Below are 22935 nucleotides of genomic sequence, written 5' to 3' on the forward strand. Positions count from 1 at the left end.
TCAGCTGGACTTAAAACAAAATATAATTCTTTGCCATGTCAATATATCTCATTTCAAAAGTTTTAAAGTAATATTAATAATGCATAATTTAGATACTTCTGGAAGACACAAATATTTTCAAATTTTAACACAAGCTAGAGAAAAGATCATTTTAATGTGAAAATTTAAAAGAAGTCATAAATAACAAATTGGGGGATACAATAATGCCCTGAAATAAAATAATACCTGTAACATATATTCCTCTTACACATTTAAAAACAGGCAAGCCATATTTCATGATTTATAAACATAAACTTATTTCGCTACCTTCACATTTTATATAAGAGCACATGACAGTCACATTCTCTTAATTGATGGCAGAGTTGTTTTCAATATATGTTAGAATCACAGTTAATTATTATCAAAGATGCCTACCTCTGTAGTGGAAGTCTTGGGACATATCTATGGGAGCCCGTTCTACTGCTGATCTCTTGTAGACAACATGAATCCTTCCCTTTTCTTCCTCCATCTGCTTACCTCTTTCCAAGGGTTCAATGAAATACTCATCTTTATCACCTTTTATCATTCCAGCCTAGAGAAAACATAAAATGTATTAACGTTAAAGGAAATATCTATCGTCTTTAGCTCACAAGTAGGTTTTTAAATGGCAAGAATATAATTTTTGAAAACTAATGGGTTTTCTTCCCACTTTTGGTTATAAATGTAAAATGGTTAAGCTATGATTAATATCAGTTATTCATATAAGACAGAAATTCATCTATGGTAGGAATAAAAAATTCATACAAGGTAGAATAAGAGCTTTATATAGGATAAGAATGAGGAAATCATACAATCTATACATTTTATCAGACTAAAAGAAGTACATTTATATATTCTACTCAGTATCTTATCTCTAAAACAATCTTATGGGCACATAAATTCAAGAAGCATCTCTGATTTCCCATAATAACCCATTGTGGAGCTTCTGTCCATGCATGTCAAGTATTTACATCTTCTGTAACTCATTTACATCTTCCTGCCATATCACTATGGTATAAGAGGAATGAGTTCCACGGGGCACTCACTACATCAAGTTATTTCGGTCCTTAGTTAGCCTAAGTTTCATTGGAAACCCCGCATTTCTAATATTTATTAATTTGAAGAACTAGCTCATTTGTCCCGTATTAATCTAATTTCATGATTTTACATAATTTTTCCTTCTCAAGTTTCATCCTTTTGCATGAAAAGGTTATCTTACATTCAGTTACTTCCTTCCACCTCTCTAGTGTTTCTTTCTGACACGGTTTCATCTTTGGTTTATTTACAAAACATCAGGACTATACTATTCAATACTATAGCTGAAGAGAAATGATGGTTTTGTCTGAAATTTATTCTTCCTTAAGTATCGAGTCCACATTACACTCAAATAGTTATAGTTCATATTCCTACTGTAAAGGTCATACACTAATATGTAGTATTAATTTGAACAGCAGTACATTTATTTGAAAACAAAGTTGAAGAAATAATGTGGTAGTGTAGCATTGTAATTATTTTGAAAATATTTATCAGATCTAAGTCATATTTTTCTTCTGAGGCCCTTATTCTATATTTTCAAATATGAGGTCACTGGCTCATATGGACCATAGGCAAGGCTGGGGGGAATGGTTCCCACCCCTTCTACCCGTTGGTCTAATGGCTCCACCCCTCCATGTCAAGCAGCACAGACATGAAAGGTAGGTAAACCTTGCCGAATAGCATTCGTTTTCAGCAAATATGCCTATGACTATGGCTTTTCTGTTGTAGTCAAGTCTGTCACCCCCTTCCAATTCTGTTTTCTCCCACTAGATACGCTCTATCCCCTCATTTGCCTGTGTAAGCCTCATAGAGAATTCTTAGAAGTTATGGTGTCTCCAAATGCCATTTCTACATCCACCTAGATGTGCTCATACAAACAGCCTTTGAATTTACACCTTGTCTTACAAGGAAAGAGCACTACAGCTCTTTCACAGTGTTTAGCTTTTACCCTCTTGAACAAACTTCTAACCTTCATTACAAAGAACATTGAGCTAGTGGGCATTCAGTAGTAATGCTGATCTTCCAGACACAACTCCAATATTTGGAGTTATTTTCTCATCTGATCAATTACTTTTCCCCTACTCTTGTAGGGGAAAAGTAGTGTTTTCACAAGTGGCCTGATTAGATCTTTACCCTTCAGAGTTGTTTCTCCTGTCAATGGATTCATCTCCTCTACAATACAACTTCCAACATCTTTCTCATGCTTTTTAATTGTCATTTAAATCTCTTTAGCATTAGTGTCATATTCTTAAATCTCATTTTACCAGTAATTTCAACATCACTTTTTTGCCTTGCTCAGGCATGGATGGGTTAATGATGTTCATAAAACAGATTCAAACTAGGCACAAACACAGTAAACATATAACAAGTTAACTGTACCACGCCTAAGGCTGAAATGTCCAGCCTCATTACTAGCACCATCTGTTGGTGGGAGGCAGCGTTAACTGGCTTTGTCATGGAAACGCAGGTCTGTTGATGCATACCTAAGTTTACAGATTGAAGTTTATCAGTATTCATCTTCATTGCAGTCTTTTCTTTGCCCCAGACCCATTCAGTCACAGTGTTCTCTAAAGTCTCTTACATTCTTTTCCCATCTTTCTATTTCCACTGCCACATCCTTAGTTACAGACCTCACCATTGCTTATTTGGATTACAGAAATTGCCTCCTATTGTGAGACTTTCCATAGATCATAATGATTCTCCCAGATGAGTGCCTAACCCTGGGTGGAAACAGGGTCACTGAAGCAGCCAGCAACCTCTGAACAATGGGCAATGGTTACTGGGGACACTTGAAAGTCATGGGGAAAAGCAGTAAGGATTAACCCACATGCCATTAAAAATCATTTCTACATACCTTCCATTGCAAACACTCAAATCTCAGGCCCCATGATGTTACTTCTCCACTAGATCACAGGTAAAATTTAACACAGCTAACCCTCCCCCTTAGAAGGCAATTGAACATCTAAACCAGGTTGGGGCAATATCAATGGAAAGGCAAAAGCTGGGTCATATGACCACCAATAATTCTATGGACAGGAACTCTGAGAGCCTACCCTTTTATTCATCAATTTAAGCAAAGTTTAATGGAAAAAAAAAAAAACCTTATCTAAAGCATTGTACTAGATACCATAGTAAAATTAAAAATTCTCAAAGACATGGTTCATTTACCCTCCAGTTGAGGGCAATCTAGTCAAATAAATAAAATATATGCCTAAAGGTATTCAATGAGGTATGTTATGAAAAGTCTAGAAAGTAAGTGAGATGGCAGTTGAAAGTCAAATCAAGTGAGATTGTTTTCCCACAGGCCTGCTGCACAAGCAAACTGTCAATAGGAGCTGTTGATTCTCCATCTGAAATTATCTAAAATCTATTTCAACTGAAATCTCCCTAGGGCCCATGGGAATTTCACTTTGGCCACTGCTGTTGTTCACACTGTCTCACATTTTCACATAGCATAGCAGCCAAAATTGCTTTTTCAAATTATTGTATTATTTTAGGCAAACTAGAATGTGGTGACAAATAGACTGAATACGTAATGGCTCAAAACATCAGGTGCTCCTTTCTTGCTCACATAAAAGCTCAGAACAGTTCTAGGTCAGCTGGGAGGGGGCTTTGCTCCACACAGCCATGCAGGGCTCGAGGCTGATGGTGGCTCAGCCATTTCAATACAAGCTGCCCAGTCAGAAAGGGAAACAGCAGGAGGAAGCACCCATGGGAGATTTTTATGAGCTGGCCCTGGTACTCACCACTACCACTTACTTCCACAGGTAGTATACAGTCACATGGCTGGCTCACAGCCAACTGCAAAGTGTGTCAGGAAATGGAATCTGGCTGTGTGCCCAGGGAGAAAAGACAAATGTTTTTTGATGAGCAGATGGCAGTCTCAACCTCAAATAAGATCATGTCACTCCTTTGCTGGAAACACTTCAGCTGCTTCTCACTGCACCTAAAACCACACTCCTCACCATGGCTTTCAAGGCCTGCATCATCCAGCCCTGCCTATGAACCCCAAGCACTACCACTCTCCCATACTGACTGTGCCCCAGCCTTTGGGGCCTTTGTTCAGTGTTGTTTTTCTTTTGATATTCCCAAGCTCTTTATAGCCTCAGGCTTTTGAAATGCTGTTGGTTCTACTTAGAAGGCTCCTCTCCTACCACTCCACACTTCCCTTAGCTGGCTAATTTTTATTCACCAGGCCTCAGCTTAAATGTTGCTTCCTTAGAAATGATTTTCTGACTTCCTCACCCCCATGTAGATTAAGTACCCCTATCTAAATGAGGATCCATCTTAGCCGTTCATTCTGACTCACGGCCCTTAACACAAATGCCAGGTTGTTTTACCTAAATGTTAACTTTATGATTCTCTGTCTCCCCTGTGGCAGTGTCAGCTCCTGGGGCAGACCTGTACCTCTTAATTCACCTTTGTCTCCTTCAGCACCAGCACAATGGCTGCACAAAATACGTCTTCAATACATTTTCTGATGAAAAGTGACATAAATGAATGGTAAAAGGGAGGGGATGAAGAATTTTTAGAGACTCATGGTGGTCTTCAAAAGGTGGAAGGATTGCCGTACTGGCGATGTGAGAGGAGGCATTAGACGTGAGACAGTTCAAGCTTGAGCAAAGGTTGTGAAGTGCGAAAGCCCAAGACGTGCTTGAGGACAGTGGGTAACCCGTTCATTCAGAGCAGAGTCTGTGCAGGGCAGTTCTGGGAAACAAGGTTACGGAGGCCTTGTGTCATCTCGTGTCTGAATTTTAATTTGTAGAATGGAGAACAACAACTAAGGTTGATCAGATGGACCAAAACAAAGTGGTGTTTAAAGATTTATCTGATGATTAAGTTCCAGAAGGAAGAAAGAACTAGGAAAAAAGCAAGCACGGGGCTAAAATCAAAGTTCAGGTGGCAAAAGTGGCAATGTGAACAGAAAAGAGGAAAGAGAAAGGAAAAAGGAATGAATTCAAGAGTGATGGGCTTCCCTGGTGGAGCAGTGGTTGAGAGCCCGCCTGCCGATGCAGGGGACGCGGGTTCGTGCCCCGGTCTGGGAGGATCCCACGTGCCGTGGAACGGCTGGGCCCGTGAGCCATGGCCGCTGAGCCTGCGCGTCCGGAGTCTGTGCTCCGCAACGAGAGAGGCCACAGCAGTGAGAGGCCTGCGTACGAAAAAAAAAAAAAAAAAAAAAGAGAGAGAGTAGTAAAAAATAAATACTTGGTCGCCTGTTAAAATGTAAGCTCCTCTGCTCAAAACCTTCCAAGGGCTCCCCTTCCACGCAGATCAGTAATCAAAGTCCTTAGGATGGCCACTCTCAACACCACCACCTCCTGGGCCTCATCTCTTTACTCTTGCCCTTGCTGGTTCCACTTTAGCCACAGTGGGCTCCTTGCTGATCCCGGACACCCCAGGCACGTGCCCTCGTTAAGACCTTTGCACTGGAAAGGCACTTTCCACTTGCACTTTCCTTTCTTGGAATCTTCCTCCCCCAAAATTCCACATGCCTAACTCTTTCACCTCCTTTAGTCCTTGACTAAGTGAAGCACACCCTGATCACCCACCTGCTTCCCCCACCCAGCACCCCAAGCCCTCTTACCCTGCTCATCTTTTCCATTACACTCACTGCTTCTAACGTACTAAATAACCTAATCATTTATCATGTTCCTTGCTCATTCTCAATCTCCCAACACTACCCTGCTGGTCAGGAATTATTTTCAGTCTGTTCTGTTCACTCTGTATCCCAAGTGCCTACAACAGTGCCTGGCACAAACTAGATGCTCAATAAATATTTGTGGAATGACAAAATGAGAAGAAAAGGAAGAGAAGAAGATGCAATCCAAGATGACTCCTAAATTTTGAAGTTGAGTGACTAGGAAATTAATGCTTTTGTTCACAGAAACAGAAAGCTACAAGGGAAAGCTAACTGGAAAGGCAGGAAGAAGATTAGCCTATTAAGCATGTTCACTTGGGGTAGGGGTGAAAATGCCCAGCATGCAGTGGAGAGACGCAGAATTGTTATTCAGAAAAACTGTCATAGCCATAAGTATATTGGAAATGGGATGCATATTCTCAGAAGCAATAGCTGAAACTGTTTGGGGAAAAGAACGAATAAGAAAAGTTCATAAAGAGATTTGAGGGAGGGCCAATAGCAAATCTTGGGAAATGATCACAGAACCTTAGAATATTACTGTATAGGAAATTCCTAAGATCTGAACTCGGAACCATGGCCTACCAGGCCCTACATGGCCTGACATTGCCTATTTTTCTGGCTTCTCCTAATGCTTTACACCTTGCTGTTTCTGCTCTAGCCACATGGTCCCCAGCCTCACTGGCACTATCCCCACCTACATAAATTAGCTTCCCCTCCCCTCTCTATCCTAGACTTTTTCTTTTCAAGGCATTACCTACATGATTGTCTGTTACCCTTTTGGAACGTAAACTTTACCAAGCACAGACTTTGTCAAATTCACTACTGTATCCCAGGGCCCAGAACAGTGCCTGGCTCAAAGCAGGTGCCTAATATTTGAGGGAGGGCGGGAGAAGAAATTAATGTAAGAAATGGCCAAATTGAAATAAAACATCTTAGAAGGAAACTGAAAAATAATGGCAAGACATATGGGAGGGAAACAGAGTAGAGTGTTATAGGCATCGAAATAGGAGAGAGTTTCATCAAAGTAAAAGTAACTGCAGTGAAGATGACACAAAGAATGAAGACTGTGAGAAGAAAACTAGACAAACAAAAGTGTCTAATTAGAGTACAGTGGGGGTTGAAGAGATATTACAGTGAATTATGGAAAGAGCAGGTGATAAAGCCACACATCAATATATTTCAGATCCTAGACTATTCAGAGACATTATAGGTAGATTCTTCCACTGCTCTTCCCACCCCACCATATTGATTTTTCTCCTTCTGTAGCTACCCAAAATGGAGTGACTATTTAAAAAGTACTCTCCTGTTTATTTTACAATCTAAATGGCCATCAAAAGATAACTGGCTTAAAAGGATGGGCTGTTTGGGCTTCCCTGGTGGCGCAGTGGTTGAGAGTCCGCCTGCCGATGCAGGGGACACGGGTTCGTGCCCCGGTCTGGGAGGATCCCACGTGCTGCGGAACGGCTGGGCCCATGAACCATGGCCGCTGAGCCTGCGCGTCCGGAGTCTGTGCTCCGCAACGGGAGAGGCCACAACAGTGAGAGGCCCGCGTACTGCCAAATAAATAAATAAGACAAATGAATCTATATACAAAACAGAAACTGACTTATAGACATAGAAAATAGACTTATGGTTACCAAAGGGGAGAAGGAGGAAATGAGGGGCAAATTAAAAGTATGGATACAAACAGAAACAAACTACTATATGAAAATAGATAAGCAACAAGGATTTACTGTATAGCATAGGGAATTATATTCAATACCTTGTAATAACCTATTATGAAATATAATTTAAAAATAAATATATAACTGAATCACTTTGCTGTACACCTGAAACTAACACAATATTGTAAATCAGCGATACTTCAATTAAAGGGAAAAAAAAGGTACTTATGCTTTCAGACAAGACGGACCCATGCAAAAAATCATCAGTACTAATAGTTAAGTAGTAAAGGCTCTTTTATCCACTAAGATATTCATTTAGGTAGTCACACATTCAACAAACATTTCTGGAAGCTCAAAGACCATGCATTGTCATACCCTAATATTAAATAACTCACACTCCTGCTCTCAGGTCCTCACAATTTTATTTCACAAGATACAATGTACTGACTTAAAAGAATAAAACCCAATATGTGTAAAATAAAAATATCTCAGACTATGACATTCTAAGCATTGGTATTATTTACAATGCTGCCAGATATTTACAACTTTTGAATTATAACAGAAATATTTAGAAATATCACACACGAGATTATATATGGTCATAAAGGATTTTGTTTAAACAGATGCAGTCATTTCTTATCTATCTCTAATGGTATTTAATTGATGTATGGTACCAAGACAATATTTCATAAATTTCCCTTTATGACACAAAGTCCTCCACATTTACCATTCTGTGATATCATGTAACAATATAGGAAATATTTATGGTATTTCTCAAACTATTTTCCAAAATTTAAAGATTACTTTTTAAAATATTTACTCTGTTTAGTACAGCATTAAACACATTATATTAAACATATTTTATTATATTTAAATTTTCACACAATCTCTTTGACATCAATTTATAGGGGATATTTATAAAACTGTGATCTGTGCTAAAAAGCCAGCTGCATAATTTCCCTCCCATCTGGTCAACTCTTCCAGCTACATCATTCAGCTCAAACACTGCCAAGAATCCAGAATTAAGCCAAATAGCTTCTGAGCATGGAAACAGCTATCAAAAAAGGCCACCCTCCTTACTCACTAGGAGAGGTCCTTTCAGCCATATTTGACATCCAGTTCTACTAAACCAGGTTAGATGGTTTCCTAATCCTCATCAGAATGCAAATGGGAAACAAGAGAATGGGTGTGGGGTCCAAGGAGTTTCAGATGAGATAATGTCTATGAACACCCTTTGTAAACCATAAAGCCCTACCACAAATGTGAAACTCTAGTCTTTATATGTTGACAATAATAAACAGCAGTCACTAAGACTAAATTGTGTTCAATTTGGTTTAAAATGAAAATCAATATAAAAGACATTTTAAAAAGTTTCAAAAGATTTACTAAGGTTTTTTGAAAATTCTGTGCCAGATATTCTAAAAACCTTATGCTATGGAAACATTCTATTTTTAGTTGTGACACCTAAATGTTGTTTTACTGCAATGATTCTCAAATCTATTAAGGAAGGAAAGGAGAGCAAGGGAGCTTTTTTTTAGAATGCCAGGAAATATGTATCAAATAATGTGATACATAATTGAAGCTGAAGCTAACTGAATATCCATTATTTTGTATTAAATTGGTTACAATCTTATACTAAGTCATAACATAGAAAAGTAGTAATAAGTTTTAAATGTCTAGTTTAAGTTTTCATTAAACTAATTTAATTAAACTTAGTTTAGTTTTGAATGTCTAGAGGAACACTGAGAAAATTTTATATTACTTTGTGTATGTATGTGAGAAAGGATAAATGTAAATGTAATATTCAAGAAAGACTATCATATACTGTAGTGGTACAACAACTCCATCTTAGCTCACTAAGGTTCATAAAAACACATTTTGAGGCTTCCGGGAAGACGGCGGAAGAGTAAGACGCGGAGATCACCTTCCTCCCCACAGATACACCAGAAATACATCTACACGTGGAACAACTCCTACAGAACACCTACTGAATGCTGGCAGAAGACCTCAGACCTCCCAAAAGGCAAGAAACCCCCCACGTACCTGGGTAGGGCAAAAGAAAAAAGAATAAACAGAGACAAAAGGATAGGGACGGGACCTGCACCAGTGGGAGGGAGCTGTGAAGGAGGAAAGGTTTCCGCACACTAGGAAGCCCCTTCGCGGGTGGAGACTGCGGGTGGTGGAGGGGGGAAGCTTCGGAGCCGCGGAGGAGAGCACAGCAACAGGGGTGCGGGCGGGCGGTGGAGGGGGGGGGGGAAGCGGAGAGATTCCCGCACAGAGGGTCGGTGCCGACCAGCACTCACCAGGCCGAGAGGCTTGTCTGCTCACCCGCCGGGGTGGGCGGGGCTGGGAGTTGAGGCTCGGGCTCCGGACCGAAGCCCCGGGAGAGGACTTGCGTTGGCGGCGTGAACACAGCCTCCAGGGGGTTCGTGCGCCACAGCTAGCCGGAAGGGAGTCCGGGGAAAAGTCTGGACCTGACGAAGAGGCAAGAGACTTTTTCTTCCCTCTTTGTTTCCTGGTTCGCGAGGAGAGGGGATTAAGAGCGCTGCTGAAAGGAGCTCCAGAGACGGGCGCGAGCCGCGGCTAAAAGCACGGACCCCAGAGACGGGCATGAGACGCTAAGGCTGCCGCCGCCGCCACCAAGAAGCCTGTGTGCGAGCACAGGTCACGCTCCACACCCCTATTCCGGGGAGACTGTGCAGCCCGCCACTGCCAGGGTCCCGGGATCCAGGGACAACTGCCCCGAAGAACGCACGGCCCGCCTCAGGCTGATACAACGTCACGCCGGCCTCTGCCGCCGCAGGCCTGCACTCCGTGCCCCTCCCACACCCGGCCTGAGTGAGCCAGAGCCCCTGAATCAGCGGCTCCTTTAACCCTGTCCTGTCTGAGCGAAGAACCGATACTCTCAGGCGACCTACACGCAGAGGCGGGGCCAAATCCAAAGCTGAGACCCTGGGAGCTGTGAAAACAAAGAAGAGAAAGGGACATCTCTCCCAGCAGCCTCAGAAGCAGCGGAATAAAGCTCCACAATCAACTTGATGTGCCCTGCAGCTGTGGAATACATGAAAAGACAACGAATCATCCCAAATTGAGGAGGTGGACTACCAGAGCAATATTTATGATTTTTTCCTCTTTTCCTCTTTTTGTGAGTATGTGTATGCTTCTGTCTGAGATTTTGTCTGTATAGCTTTGCTTCCACCATTTGTCCTAGGGTTCTATCCGTCCGTTTTTTTTTAATAATTATTTTTTTATTTTAATAACTTTATTATATTTTATCTTTATTTTATTTTACTTTATCTTTTCTTCTTCCTTCCCTTCTTCCTTCCTCCCTCCCTCCCTCCCTTCTTCCTTTCTTTCTTTCTTTCTTCCTTCCTTCTTCTACTAATTCTTTCTTTCTACTTTTTCTCCCTTTCCTTCTGAGCCGTATGGATGGGAGGCTCTTGGTGCTGCAGCCAGGAGTCAGTGCTGTGCCTCTGAGGTGGGAGAGCCAACTTCAGGACACTGGTCGACAAGAGACCTCCCAGCTCCACGTAATATCAAATGGCGAAAATCTCCCAGAGATCTCCATCTCAACACCAGCACCCAGCTTCACTCAACAACCAGCAAGCTACAGTGCTGGACACCCTATGCCAAACAACTAGCAAGACAGGAACACAACCCCACCCATTAGCAGAGAGGCTGCCTAAAATCATAATAAGCCCACAGACACCCCAAAACATACCACCAGAGGTGGACCTGCCCACCAGAAAGACAAGATCCAGCCTCATCCACCAGAACACAAGCACTAGTCCCCTCCACCAGGAAGCCTACACAACCCACGGAACCAACCTTAGCCACTGGGGACAGACACCAAAAACAACGGGAACTACGAACCTGCAGCCTGTGAAAAGGAGACCCCAAACACAGTAAGATAAGCAAAATGAGAAGACAGAAAAACGCCCAGCAGATGAAGGAGCAAGATAAAAACCCACCAGACCTAACAAATGAAGAGGAAATAGGCAGTCTATCTGAAAAAGAATTCAGAGTAATGATAGTAAAGATGATCTAAAATCTTGGAAATAGAATACAGAAAATACAAGAAACATTTAACAAGGACCTAGAAGAACTAAAGATGAAACAAACAACGATGAACAACACAATAAATGAAACTAAAAATACTCTAGATGGGAACAATAGCAGAATAACTGAGGCAGAAAAACGGATAAGTGACCTGGAAGATAAAATAGTGGAAATAACTACTGCAGAGCAGAATAAAGAAAAAAGAATGAAAAGAGCTGAGGACAGTCTCAGAGACCTCTGGGACAACATTAAATGCACCAACATTCAAATTATAGGGCTTCCAGAAGAAGAAGAGAAAAAGAAAGGGACTGAGAAAATATTTGAAGAGATTATAGTTGAAAACTTCCCTAATATGGGAAAGGAAATAGTTAATCAAGTCCAGGAAGCACAGAGAGTCCCATACAGGATAAATCCAAGGAGAAACACTCCAAGACACATATTAATCAAATTGTCAAAAATTAAATACAAAGAAAGCATATTAAAAGCAGCAAGGGAAAAACAACAAATAACACACAAGGCAATCCCCATAAGGTTAACAGCTGATCTTTCAGCAGAAACTCTGCAAGCCAGAAGGGAGTGGCAGGACATATTTAAAGTGATGAAGGAGAAAAACCTGCAACCAAGACTACTCTACCCAGCAAGGATCTCATTCAGATTTGATGGAGAAATTAAAACCTTTACAGACAAGCAAAAGCTGAAAGAGTTCAGCACCACGAAACCAGCTTTACAACAACTGCTAAAGGAACAAGAGAAGGAAAAGACCTATAATAACGAACCCAAAACAATTTAGAAAATGGGAATAGGAACATACATTTCGATAATTACCTTAAATGTAAATGGACTAAATGCTCCCACCAAAAGACACAGATTGGCTGAATGGATACAAAAACAAGACCCATATATTTGCTGTCTACAAGAGACCCATTTCAGACCTAGAGACACATACAGACTGAAAGGGGATGGAAAAAGATATTTCATGCAAATGGAAACCAAAAGAAACCTGGAGTAGCAATTCTCATATCAGACAAAATAGACTTTAAAATAAAGACTATTACAAGAGACAAAGAAGGACACTACATAATGATCAAGGGACCGATCGAAGAAGAAGATTTAACAATTGTAAATATTTATGCACCCAACATAGGAGCACCTCAATACATAAGGCACATACTAACAGCCATAAAGGGGAAATCGACAGTAACACATTCATAGTAGGGGACTTTAACACCCCACTTTCACCAACGGACAGATCATCCAGAATGAAAATAAGTAAGGAAACACAAGCTTTAAATGATACATTAAACAAGATGGACTTAATTGATATTTATAGGACATTCCATCCAAAAACAACAGAATACACATTTTTCTCAAGTGCTCATGGAACATTCTCCAGGATAGATCATATCTTGGGTCACAAATGAAGCCTTGGTAAGTTTAAGAAAACTGAAATTGTATCAAGTATCTTTTCTGACCACAACACTGTGAGACTAGATATCAATTACAGGAAAAGATCTGTAAAAAATACAAACACATGGAGGCTAAACAATACACTACTTAATAACGAAGTGATCACTGAAGAAATCAAAAAATACCTAGAAACAAATGACAATGGAGACACGACGACCCAAAATCTATGGGATGCAGCAAAAGCAGTCTAAGAGGGAAGTTTATAGCAATACAATCCTACCTTAAGAAACAGGAAACATCTTGAATAAGCAACCTAACCTTGCACCTAAAGCAATTAGAGAAAGAAGAACAAAAAACCCCCAAAGTTAGCAGAAGGAAAGAAATCATAAAATTCAGATCAGAAATAAATGAAAAAGAAATGAAGGAAACGATAGCAAAGATCAATAAAACTAAAAGCTGGTTCTTTGAGAAGATAAACAAAATTGATAAACCATTATCCAGACTCATCAAGAAAAAAAGGGAGAAGACTCAAATAAATAGAGTTAGAAATGAAAAAGGAGAAGTAACAACTGAGACTGCAGAAATACATAAGATCATGAGAGATTACTACAAGCAAGTCTGTGCCAATAAAATGGACAACCTGGAAGAAATGGACAAATTCTTAGAAATGCACAACCTGCCAAGACTGAATCAGGAAGAAATAGAAAATATGAATAGACCAGTGAAAAGCACTGAAATTGAAACTGTGATTAAAAATCTTCCAACAAACAAAAGCCCAGAACCAGATGGCTTCACAGGCGAACTCTATCAAACATTTAGAGAAGAGCTAACACCTATCCTTCTCAAACTCTTCCAAAATATAGCAGAGGGAGGAACACTCCCAAACTCATTCTACGAGGCCACCATCACCCTAATACCAAAACCAGACAAGGATGTCACAGAGAAAGAAAACTATAGGCCAATATCATTGATGAACATAGATGCAAAAATCCTCAACAAAATACTAAGAAACAGAATCCAACAGCACATTAAACTGATCATACATCATGATCAAGTGGGGTTCATTCCAGGAATGCAAGGATTCTTCAATATATGCAAATCAATCAATGTGATACACCATATTAACAAACTGAAGGAGAAAAAACCATATGATCATCTCAACAGATGCAGAGAAAGCTTCTGACAAAATTCAACACCCATTTATGATAAAAACCTTGCAGAAAGTAGGCATGGTGGAACTTTCCTCAACATAATAAAGGCCATATATGACAAACCCACAGCCAACATCGTCCTCAATGGTGAAAACTTTTCCACTAAGATCAGGAACAAGACAAGGTTGCCCACTCTCACAACTCTTATTCAACATAGTTTTGGAAGTTTTAGCCACAGCAATCAGAGAAGAAAAGGAAATAAAAGGAATCCAAATCGGAAAAGAAGAAGTAAAGCTATCACTGTTTGCAGACGACATGATACTATACATAGAGAATCCTAAAGGTGCTACTAGATGACTACTAGAGCTAATCAATGAATTTGATAAAGTAGCAGGATACAAAATTAATATACAGAAATCTCTGGCATTCCTATACACTAAGGAGGAAAAATCTGAAAGTTAAATCAAGAAAACACTCCCATTTACCACTGCAACAAAAAGAATAAAATATCTAGGAATAAACCTACCTAAGGAGACAAAAGACCTGTATGCAGAAAATTATAAGACACTGATGAAAGAAATTAAAGATGATACAAATAGATGGAGAGATATACCATGTTCTTGGATTGGAAGAATCAACATTGTGAAAATGACTCTACTACCGAAAGCAATCTATAGATTCAATGCAATCCCTATCAAACTACCACTGGCATTTTTCACAGAACTAGAACAAAAAATTTTGCAATTTGTATGGAAACACAAAAGACCCCGAATAGCCAAAGCAATCTTGAGAACGAAAGAAGGAACTGGAGGAATCAGGCTCCCTGACTTCAGACTATACTACAAAGCTACAGTTATCAAGACAGTATGGTACTGGCACAAAAACAGAAACATAGATCAATGGAACAGGATAGAAAGCCCAGAGATAAACCCATGCACATATGGACACCTTATCTTTGATAAAGGTGGCAGTAATGTACAGTGGAGAAAGGACAGCCTCTTCAATAAGTGGTGCTGGGAAAACTGGACGGGTACATGTAAAAGTATGAGATTAGATCACTCCCTAACACCATACACAAAAATAAGCTCAAAATGGATTAAAGACCTAAATGTAAGGCCAGAAACTATCAAACTCTTAGAGGAAAACATAGGCAGAGCACTCTATGACATAAATCACAGCAAGATCCTTTCTGACCCACCTCCTAGAGTAATGGAAATAAAAACAAAAATAAACAAATGGGACCTAATGAAACTTCAAAGCTTTTGCACAGCAAAGGAAACCATAAACAGGACCAAAAGACAGCCCTCAGAATGGGAGAAAATATTTGCAAATGAAGCAACCGACAAAGGATTAATCTCCAAAATTTACAAGCAGCTCATGCAGCTCAATAACAAGAAAACAAACAACCCAATCCAAAAATGGGCGGAAGACCTAAATCGACATTTCTCCAAAGAAGATATACAGACTGCCAACAAACACATGAAAGAATGCTCAACATCAGTAATCATTAGAGAAATGCAAATCAAAACTACAATGAGATATCATCTCACACCAGTCAGAATGGCCATCATCAAAAAATCTAGAAACAATAAATGCTGGAGAGGGTGTGGAGAAAAGGGAACACTCTTGCACTGCTGGTGGGAATGTGAATTGGTTCAGCCACTATGGAGAACAGTATGGAGGTTCCTTAAAAAACTACAAATAGAACTACCGTATGACCCAGCAATCCCACTACTGGGCATATACCCTGAGAAAACCAAAATTCAAAAAGAGTCGTGTACCAAAATGTTCATTGCAGCTCTATTTACAATAGCCCAGAGATGGAAACAACTTAAGTGCCCATCATCGGATGAATGGATAAAGAAGATGTGGCACATATATACAATGGAATATTACTCAGCCATAAAAAGAAACAAAATTGAGCTATTTGTAATGAGATGGATAGACCTAGAGTCTGTCATACAGAGTGAAGTAAGTCAGAAAGAAAAAGACAAATACCGTATGGTAACACATATATATGGAATTTAAGAAAAAAAATGTCATGAAGAACTTAGGGGTAAAGCAGGAATAAAGACGCAGACCTCCTAGAGAATGGACTTGAGGTTATGGGGAGGGGGAAGGGTGAGCTGTGACAGGGCGAGAGAGAGTCATGGGCATATACACAGTAACAAACGTAGTAAGGTAGATAGCTAGTGGGAAGCAGCCGCATGGCACAGGGATATTGGCTCGGTGCTTTGTGACAGCCTGGAGGGGTGGGATAGGGAGGGCGGGAGGGAGGGAGACGCAAGAGGGAAGACATATGGGAACATATGTTTATGTATGACTGATTCACTTTGTTATAAAGCAGAAACTAACACACCATTGTAAAGCAATTATACCCCAATAAAGATGTTAAAAAAAAAAAAAGACCTGTATGCAGAAAATTATAAGACACTGATGAAAGAAATTAAAGATGATACAAATAGATGTAGAGATATACCATGTTCTTGGATTGGAAGAATCAACATTGTGAAAATGACTCTACTACCCAAAGCAATCTACAGATGCAATGCAATCCCTATCAAACTACCACTGGCATTTTTTACAGAACTAGAACAAAAAATTTCACAATTTATATGGAAACACAGAAGACCCCAAATAGCAAAAGCAATCTCGAGAACGAAAAACGGAGCTGGAGGAATCAGGCTCCCTGACTTCAGACTATACTACAAAGCTATAGTAATCAAGACAGTATGGTACTGGCACAAAAACAGAAAGATAGATCAATGGAACAGGACAGAAAGCCCAGAGATAAACCCACGAACATATGGTCACCTTATCTTTGATAAAGGAGGCAGGAATGTACAGTGGAGAAAGGACAGCCTCTTCAATAAGTGGTGCTGGGAAAAATGGACAGGTACATGTAAAAGTATGAGATTAGATCCCTCCCTAACACCATACACAAAAATAAGCTCAAAATAGATTAAAGACCTAAATGTAAGGCTAGAAACTATCAAACTCTTAGAGGAAAACATAGGCAGAGCACTCTATGACATAAATCACAGCAAGATATTTTTTAACCCACCTCCTAGGGAAATGGAAATAAAAACAAAAATAAACAAATGGGACCTAATGAAACTTCAAAGCTTTTGCACAGCAAAGGAAACCATAAACAAGACCAAAAGACAGCCCTCAGAATGGGAGAAAATATTTGCAAATGAAGCAACTGACAAAGGATTAATCTCCAAAATTTATAAGCAGCTCATGCAGCTCAATAACAAAAAAACAAACAACCCAATCCAAAAATGGGCAGAAGACCTAACTAGACATTTCTTCAAAGAAGATATACAGACTGCCAACAAACACATGAAGGAATGCTCAACATCATTAATCATTAGAGAAATGCAAATCAAAACTACAATGAGATATCATCTCACACCAGTCAGAGCGGCCATCATCAAAAAAATCTAGAAACAGTAAATGCTGGAGAGGGTGTGGAGAAAAGGGAACCCTCTTGCACTGTTGGTGGGAATGTAAATTGATACAGCCACTGTGGAGAACATTATGGAGGTTCCTTAAAAAACTAAAAATAGAACTACCATATGACCCAGCAATCCCACTACTGGGCATATACCCTGAGAAAACCATAATTCAAAAAGAGTCATGTACCAAAATGTTCACTGCAGCTCTATTTAAAATAGCCCGGAGATGGAAACAACCTAAGTGTCCATCATCGGATGAATGGATAAAGAAGATGTGGCACATATATACAATGGAATATTACTCAGCCATAAAACGAAACGAAATTGAGCTATTTGTAATGAGGTGGATAGACCTAGAGTCTGTCATACAGAGTGAAGTAAATCAGAAAGAGAAAGACAAATACCGTATGCTAACACATATATATGGAATTTAAGAAAAAAAAAATGTCATGAAGAACCTAGGGATAAGACAGGAATAAAGACACAGACCTACTAGAGAATGGACTTGAGGATATGGGGAGGGGGAAGGGTAAGCTGTGACAAAGCGAGTGAGAGGCATGGACATATATACACTACCAAACGTAAGGTAGATAGCTAGTGGGAAGCAGCCGCATCGCACAGGGAGATCAGCTCAGTGCTTTGTGACCGCCTGGAGGGGTGGGATAGGAGGGTGAGAGGGAGGGAGGCGCAAGAGGGAAGAGATATGGGAACATATGTATATGTATAACTGATTCACTTTGTTATAAAGCAGAAACTAACACACCACTGTAAAGTAATTATACTCCAATAAAGATGCTAAAAAAACCCCAAAGAAACACATTTTGAGAATCACCATTTCACCGTGTTACTTCTTCCAACGTTTATTCTATCACTGTGTCAGTAAAGCACATTGCCTAGTTCCAGTTTATCATTAGAATGGACAGATGTTATTATATTGAATATGAATATGATTTCCATATCTTTCCTGAATTTCAGGGAGTATTTCAATGACATCCCCCAAATTTCTACAGAGAAGGCATTAGAGAAGGCAACATAGTTGAGAAAGGATGGAAAAATAGAATAAGGAGAAGTGACACAGCCATATTTGTTAACCAAAGGACTATTTATTTACATAAAGAAGCTTATTGTTTGGGATGCACTTGGATAAAGTTTATGAAGATTAAGAAATAGCTAAAGTATCCCCCAAGCCATGTTACCAGTTTCCACAAAGCCTTCCCTTATTCCAAAGCCAAAAGTAATTTTTAGCCTTTTTTGGACTTCCAGCATTTTATCTATATTTCTATGGTACTTATCAGTGTCAATATTATAATTATTTACGTCAACTGTGCTAGTGTCTGGAAAGTAAGAGATGTTGGTAAGATGTCAGCTGAACTAAACTATAAACGTAATCAAATTCAATATTTATCTTTGGGTTTGACTGGCATTTCATTCAACAATGATCCCTCTGGATGACTTCTGAATCTCAGCAGCATTCAACATAATCCTCTGCTGAGGAACTGATGACACTACATATATATTTGCAGAATCTTTTCCTTGAAAGGAGTGAAAGCCCCTCCACAAGGCAGGTGTTTTAGTTGGAGTCCTAAATTTAGAAAAAAAAAGATATGCCATTTGACTCAACTAATCTTGACTCCATTAATCTTGATTCAATTAATCGCTAAAGCAAATGGGTCTAACCTTAACCAGTGAACACTAGACATCACCATTTCAGTTCCTTAGTTATACAGCATAAACTCCAACCCTCAGCTGTCTGACTCTTATGAAAATCTAGGTTGCAAGAAATAAAATTCTAGGAAGGTTTCCTGAAGGCGAAAGAATTTTCTATATATCCAGTCTCATTGCTTTATTTTTTTCTCCTCTCCATTACCAGCCCTGCCTCCATCCAGCCAGGCTGCTGTTATTTGGGTCCCTAGTAAGACGGTTTTCATTCAACTATGTAAAGCACTAAAACATCACCCTATGATGAAGGAGATTACACAAAAGAGTCCTAGGAAGCTCATTATCTTTATAACAGTATGTTTGTTGTTGAAGACCTCTCTCAATATAATACTCTGTTTGCTATGTGAGAATCCAGGGGAAAAAAATCTGTCAGATTTTAATAATAGGAACAGTTTTTCTTCTTCTTCTGAAAAACTGGTTCAATTTTATTTTATAAGCACTTCATATTATGTAATTAACCGATATCTGTGAGAAAACTCAAAGTCAAATTTGTATTCTACCTTTAAGAGAACCTTGTGTCATGAAACCGTGGATACTGAACTTTTATTGGACATTACTTTTCCTGCTCTTGTTTTCCCTTCTGTTTTCAATATTTTACTGTGTGAATGCATATAAACTGGCCCATATCTTTACCACATTTAAGGAGGTAGGTACTTGTTGAGTTGAAGTACAAGACTATATACTGCAAGCTAAAACTAAGACATTATGGTTTAATTTGAAACAAGAAAGTATATTTTTCTGAAAATGTGTAAATTATAGGATTAAATGTATTAACAGTGTTTACTTAGCACTATTCAATATTTCACAAATATCTGAGTTGTCCTAAAGAAGTTGAGGGTGAATTATTTTTATCATTTTTAGCAAAGTGTAACAGTTCATAACTCTAAATGTTGCAGTTCATAACTCTAATTTATTAATGATTTATGGTGTACAATATAAAATATAAATATTAAATGTATTTATTTCTAATTTGGGTGTTGATTTTATGTAGCTAGTGATTCCATCTATATTAATAAATACTCACACCCAAGATATAACCTCAGTAATCTTGGCACAGGACTTATGTGAACCAAAACAGCATGTCTTCTGTTATTTATTTCCTCTCGTTGCTTTGTAAAACATAAAGCAAACCAAATAAACAACAATATCAAGAGCAACAAAACTGAATCAAAGCAGCCAATAAGAGAAGAACAAAACAGCAAAAAAATTTTTTTTAATGAAAAAAAATGAAAGAAGAAGAGAAGTTAGTCCAACCAAGCTTTAGGATCCAAATTCAGCAAAATGAGAGAATGTACGTGAGAGTCAGAGAGACAGAACACGAACTTCCGAGGAGTCCTTCTGCCTTTCACTATACAGTAAAAATCCACTCCAGGCCCTTCTCCACCTCCAGTATAATATGTGCCTTGTACAAATGTGCATCAACAGTCATGATAAATTTGTTGCTAAACATTTATAAAGGTAAAATGTCCCAAAATGTTAAGGTACAGAAAATACAGTTGATATTTTCTTTTGCAGAGGGAAGCGGAAAATTGAAAAACTGAAATTATGCAACACTCTTAAGGACTTTTTGCAATTTAAAAGTCAGTTTAATGATTGAACAACCCAAAAAGAAATCATGTGTACTGTGGCTCACCCATAGCTACTGTGCTTGTATCAACACAATCACAGAGGGAAAGGATGGGATATAAAAGTGAAGAAGAGGAAGAGGGTGTGAAGGGGACTGAATCTGAAGATGGATGGGGGGAGAGGCTTCCCCTACCCTAATTTCCAGAAAGTCTTAAAAATCTCTAGTAAAATGATTTTCATAAGCATTGGACATTTGTGGAATTTATGGCATATAAATACTTTATTCATTTAAAGAAAACTTTTGTTCTTTTTCATAAAGAGAATAATTCATCCCTAATGTATCTGATTTGGTTTTTCATATTGAGCTTTTCATGTAAAGCCATTTTATCTAGTAATTTCCCCAAGTCAGGATGAGGTTTATAGGGACACACAAAAAAAATCACTAAGAAAAAACTTAAATTAGATGACTAATAGGATCAAAGACTGTGAACCTTCATTTTATTTACACGAGCAGTTCAGAAAACCAGTAGATCCTTTCTGATTAAATGTACGGGACTTCCTTTATGATCTTGTCATTAACATACCTAACTGCCAGGCTTAAAGATAAGGTGACCGTAGCTTACAGAGCACAAAGGAGGAATCTTGCTTGATTCACACAAGGTGTGGGTTCTGATCGGAGCTTTGCTACTAACTACTATGACTTTTGAAAAGTCATTTAAGTTCTTTGGCGCTCAGTTTCATAATCTGAAAAATTACAAGAGTTTTACTAGATTAATCACTAAAATGACTTCCAATTAAATTATCGTCCAATAGTAGAGCTCCCAGGAAAGATGTATTTGAAAAGCTCTTCCCTGCCAATATCCCAAGACCTGCTTAGTCCCATGATAAATAACTTGAAATATGATTTTAAGATTAATATAAAGTAGGTCTCAAACTTTAGTGTGACAAAGAAATTAGGTCCCAACCTCAGAGATTTTCCCATGTTTCAACTCCAGAGAGTCTGATTCAAAAGGACTGGGATGGAGATCAGAAATCTGCAATTTTAACAAGCACTTCTTTTTAAATGCTGCAAATGGTGGTAGTCTGGAAATTACAGTTTGAGAAAAACTGCTTAGAAAATAATGTGCCAATCAAAATGAATTTGGGTATATTTACTCCCTTATGCTAAAACAAATTTTCAGAAGATGACTATTTAAATAAAACATGAGTAAATGGAATCTATGAGTCGAACTCTAAATAATAGTCATCTACTAAAGATATAATAAAATATGTATACATTTCTCAGGTTTTTTAAGAGTCTGCAGAATGAGTCAGGCTGTCTTAACAGTTATAAGAAAAATAAAAATCATATTCTTTCATTTAGTAGAAAATAGATATCTACTAATAGTCAGCTTTCACAGGAAAGGAAAAGCTTTATAAATTCCAACAATTAAAAAATAGTTTAAGGGGAATGTAAAATCCAAAAGAACCTAATGTTTTGATCTTAGAAATTATTCAAAATAGCATTATAACATTATAATACATACCAAAATACATTCCAAAACCTCTTGAGTCAAGGAGATTAATGGTTAATAATTATTATAGCTAGGAGTGTACATTATACTACATTTTAAGGATACATACATTTTAAGGAAGATATATTTACTGTTCCTAAAAAGATAAGCCAGATCACAGTTAACATTAATAGAATTAAAATTAGTAATGACAGGTACAATTTAAAGTACAGAAATTCTGCTTCCAAATAGGAATTCAATCTAGATCAATTCAACTATTCTTTCAGCACTTGCTATTTTTCTGCCATCAGGTAGATACTGGCAAGTCGGCGTCATGTTCAATGTCTCGAAGGCCAGTGTTTCTCAAAATGAATCACCTGGAGATCTTGTCAATACAGATTCTGACTCAGTGGTCCGAGATTCTATATTTCAAAAAATCTCCCAGGTGATGTGGATGCTTCTGGCCCTTGGACGACACTTTGAGTAACAAGGCCTCTGGGCATTTCAACCGCATTGAGTTAAACAGAGGAAATCCCATGAATTAGATACAGGTTAATTGTGGTAGATTTTATTTCCTAAAGATAGCCTATAACACAGCCTCTCATTCCACATTGCTCTCCTCAGTATGACTTTGCCACTCTCCCATCAAGAGGAAGAGTTTAAATTGTCCCACCACCACCTTGAACCCAGGCCAGCTTTTGTGGTTCACTTGTAATGAAAAAA

The 22935-nt window shown here is 38.7% G+C and overlaps 1 protein-coding gene across 1 annotated transcript in view; it reads right to left on the reverse strand.

The window, feature by feature from the left end:
• Nucleotides 1-22935, reverse strand: part of ADAMTS3 (ADAM metallopeptidase with thrombospondin type 1 motif 3) — a 297648-nt gene that overhangs the window by 156228 nt on the left and 118485 nt on the right. The window contains exon 4 of the mRNA XM_027087432.1: nucleotides 415-571. Within this exon, the coding sequence (XP_026943233.1) occupies nucleotides 415-571 (157 nt within the window). The remainder of the gene's footprint in view (nucleotides 1-414; nucleotides 572-22935) is intronic.

The sequence above is a fragment of the Aethalodelphis obliquidens genome, unplaced genomic scaffold, assembly GCF_003676395.1.
Source record: "Aethalodelphis obliquidens isolate GAN/ISIS:26980383/991018 unplaced genomic scaffold, ASM367639v1 scaffold59, whole genome shotgun sequence".
NCBI classification, from domain to species: domain Eukaryota; kingdom Metazoa; phylum Chordata; class Mammalia; order Artiodactyla; family Delphinidae; genus Aethalodelphis; species Aethalodelphis obliquidens.